Source organism: Astatotilapia calliptera, chromosome 2 (assembly GCF_900246225.1).
Source record: "Astatotilapia calliptera chromosome 2, fAstCal1.2, whole genome shotgun sequence".
Lineage (NCBI taxonomy): Eukaryota > Metazoa > Chordata > Actinopteri > Cichliformes > Cichlidae > Astatotilapia > Astatotilapia calliptera.
The window spans coordinates 36,325,636-36,344,411 of NC_039303.1; the positions used below are offsets into that span (position 1 = coordinate 36,325,636).

Sequence of the window (18,776 nt, forward strand, 5' to 3'; positions counted from 1 at the left end):
CGCTCTGTCCGCCTACGTGCAGCCAAAAACCTCTGGCATCGTCCCACTGCTGCTTCTGAGCAGTCAGCAGAAAGGGACACAGCTTTCAGTCCAGGGATTGGAAAACGCTTACGGCAAAGGAATGACTGTCATGTAATGTATTTCCTGATGTTAATCCAGGTGAGCTAATGCGTGAGAACGAGAGAGCCCAGATTCATATCCTATCATATGAGGAGTCCTTTTTAAATGAGTAATGAGGCATGACACTAACTTTTTATATATTCCACAGTGTGTACAGTGGTGCAGGGGTTCGTGGCAGCTGTGGGGAAAGAAAGAGGATGAGTGGGAAGCGACAGACAAAGGAACGTTTGTTTATTCAGGGAACACTTGTCTGTCCCTGGAGTCTGCTTATATATTCTCCAGAGTGTTTGAGCTTGTGTGTGTATTCATGCAAATATATGTGCATCTAAATTAATTCTGACAAACTTGCAAATACGTGTGTGTGAAGTGTCGAATGCTTTCCTTATGGTGAAATGTGTGCGGCCAAGCCAGCATCTGCTGTTAGTCCTACAAATTTCTCTTTTGTCCAAAGAGTAGATTTGTCTCCAAATGTGAGAAACTAAATTAGCTAATCAAAGCCATCATTTGTGTGAAAACAGACATCTACTATAACGATTATTACAGAAGTCTTTTACTCGTCTAAAATGTGGTGCGAGCATTGAGCCAGTCAAAAGTTACTGGTTAAGCAAAACAGATTTAACCTTATAGCCAATAACTGGCAATTTGTATTGATAAGTGATTTTCCCTAATAAGAGTTAAAATGTTACTTGCTGTGGTCACTCTAACAGTGTATTCATTTTATTGGAAAGAAATTACTGCAATGGTTATTTCTTTGTAACTGGGACTTGATGGGCAAAGCCAAATTAATTTTGACCACTGTTTGATCTGAAAGACTATTTATATATAGCATATTTGTATATCTGAATCCATCAACAATATTCTGAGACCAAGAATAAAAACAACAATTTTACGTATATATGTGTTTATATTCTTTGTAATGTGGCATCAGGCACCAGCTGTTGGTTGGTGCACATATTAGTTGAATAGTTAATTCATATCAAAAACAAACAAAAAAAGAAAAAGAACATGAGATAAAGTCTGTGAAATATAGTGATCCATTACTGGCATTATTAGAAGTGCGAGACACTGAGCGACAAGTAATAATTATAGAATCTCTCTCAAAACAAAGCCTAATAACTGTGTATACAAAAATGAAGGAGACTACTTCGATTTTCTGTATCAGAAACAAACAAAGATCGGGAACTTGTGCAGGCTTCAAATCAGGCCAATTGCTCTGCAGAATGGCGGTTACACTATACTGTCTTAAATAACTAAAACCATCTTGGGAGGTCTGTATGTAGTGAGAAATGTACAGGGGTAACTCTATAGCCATGAATCTGGTTCTGCTTATAGTCTGGATGTGTGGGACTAAAGGGAATACTTACGAAGGGAGGGGAAATACAAGGTGAAGCCCCTAGGAGGAGGACATGCGGAGGATATCTGTGTCAGATCTCAAAAATCTTGAAACCAGATGTTCTAGTTACTGTTTGCAACATTTGTTCCATTATCACAGTTTTCACTATTTTAGCTTTGTGAATGTTAAAGATGTCAACTTATCCACGAGCATTCAGCTCAGACGACTGCACCATGTAATGTATTTTTTTTTTTTTTTTTTGCCTGTCCCATTTGGTTCTTTAGCCATCAGAATTGTTGTCTGAAGACCAACAAGGATACCCAATGGATTTACTTTGCCAAATGGATCATCGTGGCATTGCCGTATTGGTCCATTTGGTCGATCTTTGTTTTTATTATTTATTATATTTTATTTTCAGATGTTACAGACGGGACAGACATGAGTGAGGGATAGGAAAGGGAGAAAGAAAGAGGAAGGAAAGGAAAAACAGAAGGGGAGAGGGACAGTGAGAAAGGGGGGAGAAAAAAAATAAAAATCTCCTGGATCACCTGTTGAGAGAAGAATAGAAAACAAGCAGAAAAAAAAACAAAGCAACATACTAAACACAACACCATCGCATTAATCTAGCTAAGTGTAAACAGCAGTAAATACTAAATATTCAATGTTGTTGTGCAGCACGCAGGACAGATGTGCTTCGAAGTAGCAGCCAAGAAAGGTGTAATTTGGGTCTACGAGCAGTGAACACCCGTGTGCATACCTGTGTGGATCAGCGCGCTTGTATTCCAAAGGTTTCTCCATGTAATGATCTGCTAGGGAGTGTGGGGGGGCCACAGCCCCGTCCTCCGGGGTGTGAAGCAGGTGTGGAGGAGATCAAAACTCCAGACATCCAGAGGCCCCCAGAACACAAGAGACCAAGGAAGACCAACAGAGGGGCAGCCGCGCCACTGTCCCAGTAAGAGCTGAGGAGAGTCCCAGATGAGGGCTCACTCAGCAGCCGCGGAGCAGAAGCCAGGGGGGGTTGCAGTGACGCGCCCGTGAGCTCCGCCGGCCCCCAGCTATGCCTGAGTGACCGAGCCCCAGGCCGAGAGGCCGGGGGCACCCCACCTCCGAAGGGGCCCGAGCGAGCCCCAGGCTCCAGGCCCCGATAAGCGGCCGCCAAGGAGTGAGCCGGTGTGTACCTGGACGCCCACCCCCAGACACAAAGAACCACCAACGCACCGACACCTGAGGGAGTCCGCCACTGGCAGGGGAAGTGGTGGTGGGCGGAGATAGGCCTCCATACCTTGTATGTAATGTAATGTAACCAGTTGTATTACTGCTGGTTATAAGAACAAAAATAACCAGATTAACAACTTGAGCTTTTTTGTTTTTGACTACAACCTCCCCTCTAAAATTCCCATGGCACTTTCAAACACTGGATCACTCCCCATGATGTTGGGGGAAGACTGACTGTCAAACTCCATTACCTCTGAGTCTTCTGAATTCCTGACAAATGAAAGGCTTCACCTTACTATTTGAACTGCTGGTATTCTACATACTAGATCACACTGCACACAGTCAGCAGAATAGCACGACTTCACTAAAAGTGACACTGTTAAGAGTTCAGGACCATACACTCCAATCAATATTTCCTACAGATACAATAGACCCCACCTTCGCTGTCACACGTGGGTCAGATTCTTTACATTCAATTGTCCTGAAGTCTGGCCTTCCGATCAATAGAGTTTGCCATTTGTACTGGATGTGCGTTTCCTCCCCTGCTGAGATGCAATTTGCCCTGCTGCCTCTTCTCCTCAGATGATTTGTGTTATTTGCTTCCAGGACTGTTGTACTTCTCTGCTGAGCTGTGTGGAAAAGCTAGGCCTTGTCAACAACCTCCTGTACTAGTAGGCTCCAAGCTATCGTGTTCATTTACCCTTTACACTAAAACCTACCACACCTAGCTGGTACCTTGGGGGTTCAATGTGGCTGTAATGTGAGTAACTACTTCTTTGGCTTATTTTATTAGACCTACTGAACTAATATTAGCACAATGGCATAAGTTACATCTACTGCATATGTGCATGCGTCTGGTTTTCTAGTCTCTGGTTTCTTTCGGTTCTCTGCTCTTTTTTGGGGGGTGGGTGAGAGTTTTCTTAAATATCTCAAGCTGATGCTGGTCTGCACAATTCAATGTAATTTACATAAGCCAGAAAAACACTCCTTCCATCAATGCAGCAGGCTGTAGTTTGACATTTCCTAAACTAGGCTACTTATGGTGCACTGTTAGTCCATCAGGCAAGGCGCTGAACTCGTCAACTAGTGTTTCTTTTCAAAGTTCTGTTCAAGTACTACTTTGTGCACATTTAAAGATGGTAATCAGTTACTACAACCCAATTCCTGAAGAAAAAGGAAAAAATCAAAGTTCAGCATGCTGATTTTACAGAGGGCAGTTTTGAGTGTAATTTTTCTTTTTTCCACATCCACAAAAACCCTTTTAAACAGGAAATCAAAGAGTATGAAACCCCTGAAAAGCAAGCACATCCCTCCTGTAGGACATGCATAAATGCAACAGATATATTCATTTATTCAGAATTGACAGAAGCAGCAACAGTATGGGGACACTGAATTAGTTAGGTAAATACAATGCAAACAAAAGGAAGAAAAAATCAATCACAAAAGCCTTCAAGCAACTTCTAGGAACCATCCAGCACCAGTTGGAAGCAGACCACAAAAATCCTCTGCAGCATAAAGATCATAAATCATACAGTATGTACAACCTCACGCCTATTGCCCGAGTCCAATCTCTCTCTCTGTGTAACACAAACACACATCACAAAACTTTCTAATATACATAACCATTACCCAGTCCATCTACAGAAATAAAACTGTCATCATTGTAGATGTGCACTAGACTTTGAGAGGCTGCAGAGAGTTGAAGGCTATGCCCACAGAAGTCTGTTTATCCAGCTGTCTGTCTGGATAAACCCACTTGGCTGGAGGCAGGGAAAGACTCTGCAGTGTAGAAATACATTCTGGGCTCACAGTGGATGAAACAGAGGCAGACTTTAATGTCTCGGGAAAGTGGTCTGGCACAGGCAGTCCGTTTAATGAATGAACCTAGAACTGACATAAAAATCTCACATAACTCTACATGCAGGAAACATATGACAAAGTGTACTCGTGCAGAAATGCCGTCAAAAATCAAAGACAGACAAAAAGACCGAGAGAGTGTTCTCCCCATTGGTTAGAGGTGAAAATAAAAGGAAAAAAAGATGATGTACAGTCATGATGGGGAATCAATAACTAATCCACCTGGATTTCTTCAAAGGCAAAGGTGCCCTGGCAACAAATGCTGCATGACAGCATAAGTCTTTGATGAGTGTGTGTGCCTCCTGCTTCGTGTTCAGAGATTTCATAAGAGTTCATAATGAAACGGAAGAATCTAAATTTACCAAAAGAAACCTCTACGACAGAACTGAACAGTTTATGAAAGCTGAATGCACATATGTATAGTGGCTAACCTTGAGCTATTTTGTCCTACTGAGACAGGCAAAGAAGATGGTTGTGCTCAAGTGGATCCACTTGCATGTTTTTTTTCATGCTTTGAAATTAGTGGAAAATGCACTGGAGGAAAATGTAAAACTCCTTCTGACTGGAGACAGATGATAAGACAATTTGCACATTTCAATATTACATATAATTATTTTTGTGGCGTTTATCTGGTTGAGAAAGCATCAATTTCCATTTCTGTACAGCCTGCTGACAGAATACTATAAGTTAGCTGTCAGCTGTGTATTTATTTATTTATTTTTAAATAGGGTTCGAGTCCAGATGTTCATTGCAGAGTAATTGAATAAAGTCTGAGTGTTTAAGAATTTACTGGGATGAACTCCGTTCATAAAGAGCAGATGAACAGCAGATCTTCTGATTTGGCTCAACCCATCACCCTTCTGAAATTTCTTCTGACATCTAATGTTTCACTCTAATCGAGATTTAAATGCTTTGAAAACTGAAGCTAAACCCACCACATGGCATTTGCCTGATGAAAACTCTTCCTAAGGTCGCGTGGGTGTGAACAAACAACACTTGACCAACATCTTCACTCCCTTGCTGGTTTATTGCACCTCTTGGAGTGGAATAAATTACACCTCCCTCTCTCAGCTCCATCAACATGATACTGCATGAAGTCAGTCAGCTCGCATTAAAGGCAATCAAAATGTCAACATGCAAGCTATAATACAGCTAAAATAATTTTAATATTAAATGAAAGCGTTATTGTAGAAGTCACACCCATGATTGCCTAACCAGTAAGAATGTGGTCGGATGAAAGCACATTGATCAAACCATTGATCAATGTGCTACAAGCCTGGTAAAATATACCTAAGAACCGTACTGAAGTGTAATTAGCTACTTCCAGTTATACACTACCAGTAATCTTTTATGATGGAGCTGAACTGAGGCATAAGTCTAATGAGACAGCAGAAAACATCTGTGTGGGTGTGTCGGCCTCGAAGCCATTCTTTCATACACACGCACAAAAACACACAAACACGCACAAACACACACCGTTTTCCTTCTTACCACATCAAAATCAGGTTGTAAGATCGACCTGAGACAAACTTGTCTGAGCGTCTGACTAAGTTTAAAAGCAGTTTAATTGGCCTTTCTCACAGCAGACATTTTCCTTGGACACGCAGGTGCGGCTAATAACACTAATTGCTGCATTCCATCTACAGGTGCGAGTTTCACGGATCTCATATTGTGCACCCTGGATTACTGGTACGGGCATCATTAGTGTTTTAGTTGTGTGCCTTTTCTGCTATGAATTTAAATTACTGCTCTGAAAAGGTCTTCAACTGCTGCAAATAAAGTTCCAAGAGAGAATCTCAGTAGGGGGCCATCAGTCCGCTTCACACATACACTTCAGCTGCAATATAGACTCTTGAAAAGATGTGTTTATGTCCACCTTCCAGCATTGGTTTTCATCTCAAATCTGTGTTGTTTATTCTGACTGAACCAGAGTCTGGTTTGTTTCCCCCTTGAACTGATTTGTTTGGGGAAGATCTTAAAACTGCATTCGTAGCTGGATGTTGACCAAAATGACCACCAAGTACACCAACTGACTTCGCCAGTTTAGGCTGAAAAGCTACCAAAGGTGGGTATGTTTTGCAGAAAATACAAACCTTATACAGTCAGTCTTCCAGCAGCTAGCTGGAAAATGAATTAAGGGCTGACCTTCTCTGTAAGCAAGTACATTGCTCTCTTGCCATTTGGTTGGACAGAACCGTCTTCAAGACCTCATCCCTGTGTTTACTTTCCTGATGCTGCCCCAGACACAGAAGGAACCGATAAGCAAAATGAATGTTTTTTGGCTGAAATCAAATCAAGGAAACATGTATTTTTCATTCTTAGTCAGCAATATGGAACTTGTCTGGGATGGTCAGATCAGTGTTAAAACTTTCAAACAAGCAAAATCTGTCTGGTTTCCATCTTTATGAGACTTTTTTGGTGTCACTTCTGACTTCTCTTTTTCTTTACTGGAAAGACTTCTACTATATTTGAAATACGCAATGCCTGCGTCTGTGTGTGTTTCCCTTAATATTTCCCGAGGAGTGCATTTGGAAGACAGTTCGCCTCCAAGTGCATATATACACACACACACACACACACACACACACACACACACCAGCCTGGCATATTTCAAATATGAAAGTGCATTTCAGCTAAGAAGTGGGAAGTGATTTATAAAAGGCTTTAGGGAAAGGCTTTCAACTGAGAAGAGAGAAAAGACATGGCAGAATAACTCTTCAGAGATGGAGAGTGGGAGGTTGCTGCTGAACCTAATGTTATAGATAGCAAAGCAATCGGTAAGGCTGGATATTTTAGCGGTAGATCGGGACACAGTAGCTCAACCTGGCGCATACAAAATGCACTTTGAGGTTGTAAGAGTGTGGGATAAATGAGCAAATAAATGAAATTTCACCGTTCTAATCCCCAAAACGGAGAGGTTCCAAACAGTTGAAGCAGCTGCTTTTAAACCAATGACTGATTTTTTGTCATTGCTTGGTGCTGAGCGATAATGCAGCAGGTATAATACAATACATGCCTTTAGTGCTGATACTGGTGTATTTCATTAAAACAAAGGGAGAAACTATGAAAACGTGCGTGAATGTTCTTGTTTGATAAGCTGATACAGGTGTTTTGTTTTGTGTCCTAAGGACTAGTTCGGTAATAGTGTTTCATATGCATCCTTTAATGCATTTAATTAATGGAAAGCAGAGCGTACAGAAGGCCATCGGTGTCAGCGTGTACACAAATATATAGGCATATGTGAACCTGCATTTTATCAGTACACAGCCGCCTGAAAAGGCCGCAAGGAAACGTTAACTTGCTAAAGGTGGAAGACAAAGAATGACCGATTACAAGTCACCTCAGCATACATTTGTTTTTTAACAGTTCTTTTATAACTTGCATGAAGCACAGAGTTTGAAAACAAAAAAAGCTCCTTTTAACTGATCCTAGTGGGACTGAGTCATATCAGCATCTGTCAGACAGACTTTGCTTGTGTGTATGCCAGTTTGAAACAGATTACCAGCCTGCAATCCCATCTTGGTGACTCAGCTCATGCCGTTTAAAAAAAAGAAAGAAATATGCTTACTCTAAAATGACCAGCGTAGCCACACTGATGACAATCCACTTTGCTCCACAGCAGCAGTCAATCCACACTTGACAATGCAGTCAAAGAAAAAGAGCTACGAATCCACAAAGGCCCCACTTCACACATGAAATGTCATCTTTTTCGTTCTTACAATGACATTAAAATGCTGTGCTTGAGAAGCTTTGGAGGCGAACTCCAGGTAAAAAGTTAGATTTGCTTTCGTATAGCACTTTCCTTCCACGTAAAACGCTGTTGCCCATTGGCACATACATGAATACATCAGTTTGACGATCCCACACACTTAAACACTGATGACACTTCCACAAGAAGAAGCTGGAAATCTGACCAGTGAACACCTGATTACAGGTTGACCCGTTCCATCTCCGAGCTACAGCCGCCTACGCGCTGCCTTTTCTTCTCCAATTTGGTTTAATAATCTCATTATTTTTCCTGTCTTTAAAAGGAAAACAACCAGAAGGAAAACACTGTAGCCATGATGAATAAAATAATTATCAAGGGAATGGATTAACAACTAGAGCTACATTTCTGAAGCGAGCACTTCAACATAAATCACCATTTTAGATGAGAAGAAATCAGGTAATTATGCCAAAAATGCAACTGCAATAAATGCAATAATTCAATTCAACAAAAACAAAACATACTTGGTGTTGGGTAACCAATATCTGGGAACTGCAGACAGCAAAATGATGTTTCCAACATGTGTAAAATCAAACTGATGCAATTCAACTGTGTTATATGAGGACAACTCCTCCCATATTCATATTTCATGCTACAGAGTCACATTTTCAACACAAGATTGGTTCTTATATGGAGAAATCTGGTACCTGGCATGAGTGGCTGTCCAGTTATTCCCATGGGAGGCATCCCCAGGTTATTCATAGCTGTCGCCCAGGCATTGGGGTCTGACATCGGCATTGTAATCGAGTTGGAGTCCATTGTCATGTTGCAGATGCCTTCTGCAAAAGGACAAACACACACAAAAAGGGATAAGGAAAAGCGTCAGCATCAGTCAAGTGACTTTCAAATCACCATGACAAAAAGGTAACGGCAGAAGAAGAGCCATGTTGTGGTGAAGACCGAGGTAAACGACTGTTTTTAAGTGTGCAGCGCTGTCGTGGCATGTCTAGTTGCCAAATTGTTGCTTTAAGTCTGTGTTCTGTCTGAGGCGAGGAGAGGCGAGGCTACCGTGACCCTGCAGTCAGTCTGACCACAGTGATTTCAGCAGCGCTGTCACAGAGAATCTATTTTTCCTCGTGTTGTCGTTTGTTCAGTTGGTGCACAGAGGTTCAACAGCCTGGCCTTTTGACACATTCTGCCTCTGTGAGTGTGCTGAAATGGCGCCAGATGCCTTAGAAAGGCACGAGGAGGAGGGGGGGGGGAGAAGGAGGACACTCGCACATATCAACACAAAAATGTACACCAATAAGTTCTCCAATGAAAGATCTGAGCTTTCTTTTGCAACCAGAGTAAGAAAATAATAAAGGCTAAACCAAGATTATCAAGGCGAGGAGCATAAATCCTGATTCTATCACACGTTTGCCAGGCAGTCTGCTACTAAACCTTGACAAGCTGAAAACTCTCCAACTTAGAAGGACAAATATGCACATTTCATCTCAAACAGACAACTCCAGATCTGTGGTTTTGCTTCCAAGTGTTGCATAATAAAGCATATTCTGGTCACCATAATAAAAAAAGCCAACATGAACACAAACCAGGGACCTATTCTCTCCATCTGCAGTCCATCCAAGAGCCCTAAATGCTTCTGAATTCTTTCCTCCGGTTGACCTTTTTCTTTCTGACAGACCTGTAAGTTGCTGTGGCAACAGTCCTAATAATGAGAAGAGCTGTAGCCTGCACATACTTCACGCCTCAGAAGGTCTGTGACAGAGCTGACTGTGGTGCTAACTGTCTGCTCCGCGTGCACGAATGTGTGCATCTGACGAACAACAACTGCTATATTGGTATTCCTGGTGTTCAGACACAGCTGGGAATGTGGAATAATGCCGTGTGCCTCTTTGCTTTCCTCTCAGAGCTGCTAATTTCAGACCCGTCTGCTGTCGCTGCCATAGAGAGGCCCGATAAAACCCACATTGTGTGTGTCGCTGTGATAATGCTGCTGACGAGGACTTCACAGGCTTGTTAACTAACACAACCCTATTAACTGGGGACACTTTTGAGGCGTTAGAATAAAGGAAGAGAAGAGTGGCTGTGAGCTCTGGTGAACAGCTGTGCTGCAGTTTACAGTACAGAAACCTGCAGTGCTAACACAAACACACACCCAGGGCTGACAGGTGACAGCCTCAACCGAACAGAGTCCTCTTGCCTGGTTAAATAAAAACTAGCTTACAACATGGTCTTTTCATACCATACAGACGCAGACTGTTACAGACTCAGTGGTGGTCTTTTCCGAGTTTCCTGTGATGGGTGGGGCTTTGAACAAGAGGGGAGAACTGCAGGAGGGCTTTCATTTTTCTTTCTAAATTTTATTTTTTTGCCCAACACTCTAAAAAGTACTTTTAAATCCTCACTAAAGGTCAGTGTACTTCTTGATTGTGGTGCTCACATTCAAACTATCATGCATTTGACTAGTTAGGTCAAAGAAGTTAAAGTATCAAGTGGCAGGTCAAGTAAATTCAGCTGCAGTAGCCTGTTCCAGTCTTTTGCTGCCCATCCTGCATCGAACCACCCTGCTATCCACTGTCTCGGAGACATACACTCTGTCCTTCATAAATCAATTATATTTTTCTGACTTGCATCCCCTGTATGTCAATATTTAAAGGAATTTTAATTTTGTTATGACCCTAAGGACAGGCCTTGGCTCCCCCTGAAGCAATCATCCTACACCATCGCATCGATGTAAGTGATCTTCGGGGAGAAACGGCAAACAACTGCTGAAGGATCAACACAGGGAGACACATGTGTGAGCACACACCAAGAAACAGATAAACACAGTGCACAAGTTCACCTTGGCAGAAAAGAGGAAAGGGAGCCTGGGATAAGGGAGCCAATAACAGAATCAATGTTGGTAAATATTTTTAACTGAAAACACGGATTAGAGCACTTTGCTTTGCAGCCAATTGTCTGCATGGAATAAAAAGTGCCTAAATAACTCACAGAATCTAAGAGTATTCATCAAGGTCAAATGACTTGGGAAAACTTATAGCAACTTATATACAGTTTCAGCTCTTAGCTTAAGTAACATGTGTGCACCACATAAAGCTGAACATTTAATATCTAGGATGACACAAATGCCTAATATACCGAGTCCGGTTACGAGTGTCTAGCTTCAAAGACAGCAAGGCCTATTCACAGCATGTCCCCATGTCTTCCAAAGTAGTGACATCTTATCTGATTTGATTATTAATCACTAAATTATTATCCAAAAAGGTCCAAAATTCACAGCAACAGCTTGAACAACTTAGATGAAAATTGGGAAGGTCAAATTTCAAAAAAGCTATTTTCTTTTACTTTTACTGCATAAAAATGATTAACAACCGCTTTGTATTCTTACTGATTTGTTAAGCAGCAAAACTCAAAATGATGACTGCATGCTAACAGTAACAAATACTAATGGACATGCTGTGAAAAGACCAACATGTGTGCACCTCCACATCACTATGACACATGTCTGTATTACGGATTTTGCCAGTGGCAATTAGAGCAATAGCGATTTTGATTCAGCCGGGGTCCACCCGTTCCAAGTCTTTCCTGACACTCTCTGCGGGCTGTGACCAGCTTTTAGCTTCGCTAAAAGGTCCCCCAGGAGGCAGATAGGAAATTAAGTCATTTAAAGGCCCATTGGCCGTAAGCCCCAACAGCAGGCACAGGGACGCTGGGGGCCATTTAGTCTAAAATGCACACGGTTTTAACAGCTAACTACAGGTTTATTACAGCCCCTAGAGAGTGAACTCAAGAGGGAGCATAAAAGATACGGAGCAGAGACAAAAACAGAAAGAACAGGTCACTTAATAGATGTGATGCTGACGGAAGAGTAAAGTAGAAAATGGAACCGAACTTCAACATTAGATCTTCCCTTTTAGTAAACGGCTTCTTTTATATAATATCTGTAAGACTACAAAGTGTTGATCATGCGCTGACCCATAATAACGTAAGAATCACAGTTCCATATTTTCATTCTAGCTATGAATTACAGTTATTGTGCCACTGCGAGCACACTAGTGAGAGCAAAGACTCAACAAAAGCTGCTATTGTTGCTAATATGTTTGTAATAAAAATGATAAAACCCATGCTTTAATTCGCTCATCCCAACAAGTCATCCACGCTGAGAGTAACTGGATAATACTGCTGACATAATAAACCAACAAATTACTGCTGCTCTCTCATGACTCCAACAAGCTTTGCTCAGCAAGTACAGCTAAATGCCTAATTTCAATTCCCCAAATGAGTTTCATCGCTGGATTTGAAATGGCTCAATGCTGCTGTTGTGTCTTTTAAGAAAATATTGCATGATTAGACTGCGCTATGAAGCAAAGACGCCACACTAGCGCACATCGGGGGGGTTGAAGAGCCATAAACCCACAATATGACAAGTGGCAATGACTGAGAAACAGAAACAGACGCGGTGATGCACAGTGGACATCAGCATTCATCTCACTAAAAGAGGTCTTTCTGAAGACTTCAGTGATAGGCATATTGCTTATAGTAAACAACTTCAATGTCTACTTCCTTATCTGGAGCTATTTTTATACAAATAGAGCAGAGGCCCTTGTGTTTGCGTCAATGTTGTCAAGGAGAAACATCCGTTCCTGGACGGGAGCATGGCTCTTCCCCTCCTTATCGGGTTGAGAGAGGTGACAGACAAGAACAGATTACTCCGACATCTTGGGGTGGGGTAAGAGGGATGGGAGATAAAAAGCATGAAAAAGAGAAAAAGAGAGATCACAAACAGAGTAGAAACCTGACCACATCAATATTATCAAGGCATTTCAATAATGCGATGGGGGCTGGGGCCTCTATCGGATGCTTGTAAAGTATCGTATGTCTCTAAAGCTGGCGCTTGGTAAGGAAATCAATGAAGACTCTCTTCCACACTTTCTTTGGAAGTTCCTGAAATGTATAATTTACTGGTTTGCATTGTTGGATGAAATTGTGCAAAAGCTTCAAACTCACAGTGCAGTTTCCTGCAGTGCTTTCCCACATACACAGGTGATTCTGAACATTTTGATTGGTCGAAATATGAAGTTTTATGCTAAGATGATACCGGTGGATGCATCTGTACACCACCAAGCAAAACAAGCTTCAACTTGCTGCACAATCAATTGTGTTGCAGAATCTTTGCTACGTCGGCTTCAGCCCTGGTAAGCAACAGCAGGCAAATGATTTCGTTGTTGCTTCCTCCCAAAGCTTCTGGGCTCTGCCTCTTCTCCCATACAATCCCCTTGACTGCTAGCTCCTTAATTACTGCACCACAAAACAATATCTGCCGTCCAATAAATATCAGACTTCTGAGGAGCCTGAAATAAATCAGAAACCATAACGCTGGCAAACATTTACAAACAGCTGCAGAACAATTCCATATCAAAGTTACCCAGGTCTGCTGCTGTAATGGTCCACTTGCCCAGTTCTTACTGAAACTAACATTTTCCCTATGTATTGACTGACGACAACTCTATGAAGGAAAAATTAAAAGCACTAGACAGAAAGTTTGGGCAAATTATACATTTTAGCTGGAAGGGTGCTGACCCCGTGAAGCGGCCTTGGATTGGGGTAGAAAGTGGATAAACGGATGGATTTATGGATGGCTGGGAATAAATACAACAATCAAGTTTTTCCCCTTCCTCCTCTGCCATATACCACTCAGAAGAAGTCATTCTTTGGCAAAACATCAAATGCACTGTGTTACTTTGGAAGTTAACGCACAATCGATTATTCAGAATCTCTTTAATCATCACAACTGAAAACATCCTTAGCTGAAATATTGCTGGAAGCAGAAGAAGTGCTGCAGGCCTGACTGGACGCAGGAGTAAACTGATTGTAGGACTGACTTTAATGATGAAACAAAAACAGCTGCTGCTAATCTGTAGGAATGATGAGCTCTGAAAGACAGGAAGTCACTTTAATGAACATATCTACAGAGAAAGCCAACATCGTTCTGTCCACAATGACAACAGTGTGGATTTGCCCAATTACAGAGAAGCAGATTATTTTCCTGTATTTCTGTCACACCTGGGACAAAAACACGAGACAGCTGGGAAATCTGTGAGACTAACATTAGGAATGGAAGTAGGGCTGCGTCTTCCTTTTCATTTCTTGGCCTATTAATTTGAACATGCACAATGAATCACTGACGCGATATATAATGTAAAACTCTATTGCCAGCTTATTAATTTAAACATGAACAATGAACAGTGAAGCACTACATTAAACTGTATAAAGGCTGACGCATGGCATACGCAATGTTTGTGAGGTGCATTTCATTCCAGATACCTATCTGGCATTTAGACGGCACCCGTTAAAAAACACCAAGTCCTAGATCTCATTACTGAGTGGAAGAAATGGCTTCTCATTTTAATGTGCAAATGATGTACAGCGCCTATTCCAGTGTCCTGGAGAGGGTATGAGCGACAGCGGCAGAGACTATGAATCTGGAATATTTTAAGCTGGCCGAGCTGTCACGTCGTTAAATACTGATTTGCGAGTAGGTAATCTAATGTTACAGATGTGAAGAAACGCAGTAATACAAGAACATCAATCTCAAGGAGCGAGGTGTAATAGGCAATTTGCTCATTTCAAGTTGTGCAAAAGAAAAATGTGAAAATGGTATTAAATCCTCCGGGATCTGTGCCACCAATTTATGTGCTACACAAAGTTAAGTGCTTAAATAACAAACTACTTGAACCAGATGAACTATGCTTCACCCTACATGCATTTTCTCTACGCACAATGAGGGTTCATTACAACATCTTTTTACTTTTGTTCTCATATTTCCACAAATAGCGGGCAGGGCATATAATTATTTCCTCTTTTTAATTTAGGATATATGCAGTTTTACATGGAATGAAGCTTTGACATGATGGGTTTGCATTTGCCCAGTTAAAGTTATCATGTTATAACTTTAACGGCCACGGTGTCTAACGGTGAACTCACGTGTCACAGCTCTGTCTTAACCTCAGGTTAAGAGCCTTGGTGTCATCCTAGACAGTTCGCTTTCCTATAAATCTCACATCAATAATCTCACCCGTTCTGCCTACTTCCATCTACGTAACATTAACAGATTGCTTCCTTCTCTTTCCACCCAGTCTACGTCCATTCTTGTACATAGTCTTGTTACCTCCCGTATTGACTGCTGCAATTCTCTCTTGCATGGTCTCCCCCAAAAATCCCTCCATAAGCTTCAACTGGTTCAGAACTCTGCTGCTCGCATTATCACCAGAACCCCTCCTACCAGCACATCACCTGTTCTTCAGGAACTTCACTTCACTTCACAGTTCCGGATAATTTTCAAACTTCTTCTGCTCACCTTCAAGGCCATTCATAACCTCGCTCCTTCTGACCTTTCTGACCTGTTAACCACCACCTGTTCTGCCCGTTCACTTCGTTCTTCTTCTTCTGTCCAGCTTACTGTACCTTCCTTCCGCCTCACCACCGTGGGAAGCAGAGCTTTCAGCTGCTCTGCTCCCAGGCTGTGGAACTCTCTGCCCCCTGAAATAAGAAACACTGGTTCTCTCCCCCAGTTTAGATCCCAACTCAAAACTCATCTGTTCAAATCTGCATATTCACTGTGAATCCACTGTTTGTTCATTTTATCTTGTGCTTGTATTTTATTGTTCTTATTCTGCCATTGTTTTACTAAGTGTTTTATCCTATTGTAAAGTGTCCTTGGGTGACTTGAAAGGCGCTCATAAATAAAATTTATTATTATTATTATTATTACTGTTGTCACAGTGCCAGATTTCGATATCTAGGACACAACCTTATGCCTGATGTCATTTTTGATAGCACATGTGGAATGACAAAAAAATTAAGAAGTATTATTTATTCACTTATGCATTCTTTTGAACAATTAAAAACAATCAAACAATAACATCAGTGCATAAACGGTGGCACTATTTTTAAGTCATCTGATGCTGGGCAAAAAATAAAGACATACACTCATAACTGTAGGGCATCTCCAGCAGTATTATTATTAGCAACATTCTCTTTGGCAGTGCATAACAAGAAAGGACAGAGTTTTAGGCTGTCTCACGTAGTGCTGCTCTTATGACTTGGCACTACAGCTCCTTGCTGAGCAATCAGAGTTGATATGATACACACTGTACACATCTGTTTTCACATCTGGGACTTTAAGAGAAACACTTTTTGGACACAAATAATTATGTTATCCTGTTAAATTATGATAATGGCCTATTTATAAGCTTAGTCAAATCACCGCTTACTTGCCTCCAAGCTATACAAAATGCTGCTGCTGCCCAACTATCAACACCTCTTAAGCTCACATTAGTTCTACTTTGTATTCTTCACACTAGCACCCAGTAGATTTTAGGATTTACTTTACAATTCCTGTAGTGAAATACAGAGTACCACAGGGACAAGTTCCAAATTATTTCAGCTTCCTATTAAACACACTCGGGCTCAGAACTTGGTGGTTGTGACCGGGAGGGGCAGCTTTTCAGCCTGTGGCACAGAGTTTACTCTAACTTTGGTTAGCCGACTCTGTGGACTCCTTAAAAAAGCAGTTCGCTGCTTTCATATTTAAGGAGGTCTTTTTTGAGATACTTCTTGAGTCACTGTTTTCAGTCTTCTTTCCTTTAGTGTATTTTTATGGGGTTTTGTATTCCTGCTCACTTTTTTTAGCTTTCCATTTTATTTCTAATATTCTTAATCTGTTATTATTTTGATTGTACATCACTTTGTAACAATATATCTCTTCAAAGCGCTTTACAAATAATCTTTACCTACCGATTAATGTTACAGATGGGCAGGACTGCCTCCAACATTAGTGTTATTGTTTTATTAATTAGCCACAGCCGCTAGCTGCTACCTTTATGATAACTAAACAGATGGCTAATGTAACATTCTGCATGTCTGGCATAAACGAGTATTTGTCCCCTTGCTCAATATACGCCGGAATGCAAAGTAAGAACCACTAAATCCAAGCAACATGTTCTGCATGTCACCAGACTCCACAGATTTCCAGGCAGTTTAGAGTTCTTGGAGTTGCTGAGAAACAGGATGTTGTTCCGGTTGACCACACTCAGCGACACTGTGGCCTGGTCTGTGTCGGTTTTTCTTTTGTTTTTCCTGAGAGTCTGTGTTTGGGTGTCCAGTGGCTTAAAAGCCAAACACTTCTGGTAAGAATCATCAGGGTGACAGAGATGAATGTGACACATACTGTAAGGTACCAATGAGAGCAGTCACAGATCATGTACTCCTTAAACAGCGCCTCTGGTCAGACCAGAAATGCGCCACCCTGACTCTGTAACAGCGCTCTCTCTCTTCTTTTTATTTATTCTTATTTTTTTACTATTTGGTAAGCATGCACTGAAAGTACCAATACTTTTAATCAGATTTTAGATCAGCTTTTTCTGACGTGATGATAGCTGGGACAGGCTTCGATGACCTAAGTGAATAAGCGGTAAAGAAAACAGAGGAATGAATGGTAACAATTAAAAACTATTATAATGTTTGCTTGGCTGATTACAATGGGAAAATAAGTGAGACCTTTTGTGAGACGTAATTGGGGGGAAAGTCCTGGAGCGCTTTCACGAAAGCTTAGTACAAAGCGTTCGTGTCGTTAGATATTAAAAATGGTGTTTAACTTTCCTGTGACCTAATCTACTTCACATTACTCTGCTCAAGCAGAAATGTCAATGCATTTAATGTATATATTATTATGGACATTGATGAAATAAGACACCCAGATTCATGTACATTTTAAATGAACTCTCTCATTCATTAATAATCGTGTCAAAATGTTACTTATGAGCAATTTGTATAACTTCGATCTCTCCTGCAGAGGCTGTATGTTCACCTGAAAACAATCACGTACACGGAGAAACAACAGTAGCTGAGCTTCATCTAAACTCAACATCAAAGGTAAGTCCATAAGGTAAGACAGCTGAAATAAAACACGACTTTAAACAAAAGCTGAATAATGCAACAGAGCTTTAATTTATACCACAGAGAAAACATTAAACACTACAGCTTCTTACTGTCTCGCACTGTTTCACAGACACACCAAAGGAGAACAGACCCAGCAATGAGTTTTCTCTGCAGAGTAATGCAGGAGCTTAGAATAGGTAGCTAAGCATCACTCTCATTACTATATCCTTAAAATGAGGAGTCAACATTTATGAATTTGTTTCTGACTTCATCTAGGTTCTAACAGGTCCTAAAGTTGGTAAGTATTAAACACTTACGTGCTCTGAGAAGAGCTCTGAAATTGAATTCAACTTTTCAGTTAAAATTTCTGAAGTTTAAATTTTAAGTGCATGACTTAACATTAAATATATGTATTGATGGCCTCTGGTTCAGAAAAGGTAGGCCTTGGCTCTCCACTCTTAAATTAAAATGACATCTGAACATCGCTAAGTCAACAATCTACTCTTGTAAAGGGAGGCTAACCCGGTCTCTGACACTCCCAGCTCTCTCTGTTTGCCACGGCCAACTAACTGAAACAAAAAAAAAGTAGGTGCCACTAAT

At 41.1% G+C, this 18,776-nt stretch overlaps 1 protein-coding gene across 7 annotated transcripts in view; it reads right to left on the reverse strand.

Annotated features, from left to right (window-relative positions):
- Positions 1–18,776, reverse strand: part of enox2 (ecto-NOX disulfide-thiol exchanger 2) — a 185,929-nt gene that overhangs the window by 51,887 nt on the left and 115,266 nt on the right. For all 7 annotated transcript variants that reach the window (XR_003270064.1, XM_026146421.1, XM_026146438.1 and 4 more), the window contains one exon: positions 8,939–9,070. Coding sequence is in view for 6 of the 7 variants with exons in the window: in XM_026146421.1 (XP_026002206.1) it covers positions 8,939–9,070 (132 nt within the window). In the remaining variant the exon portion in view is untranslated. The remainder of the gene's footprint in view (positions 1–8,938; positions 9,071–18,776) is intronic.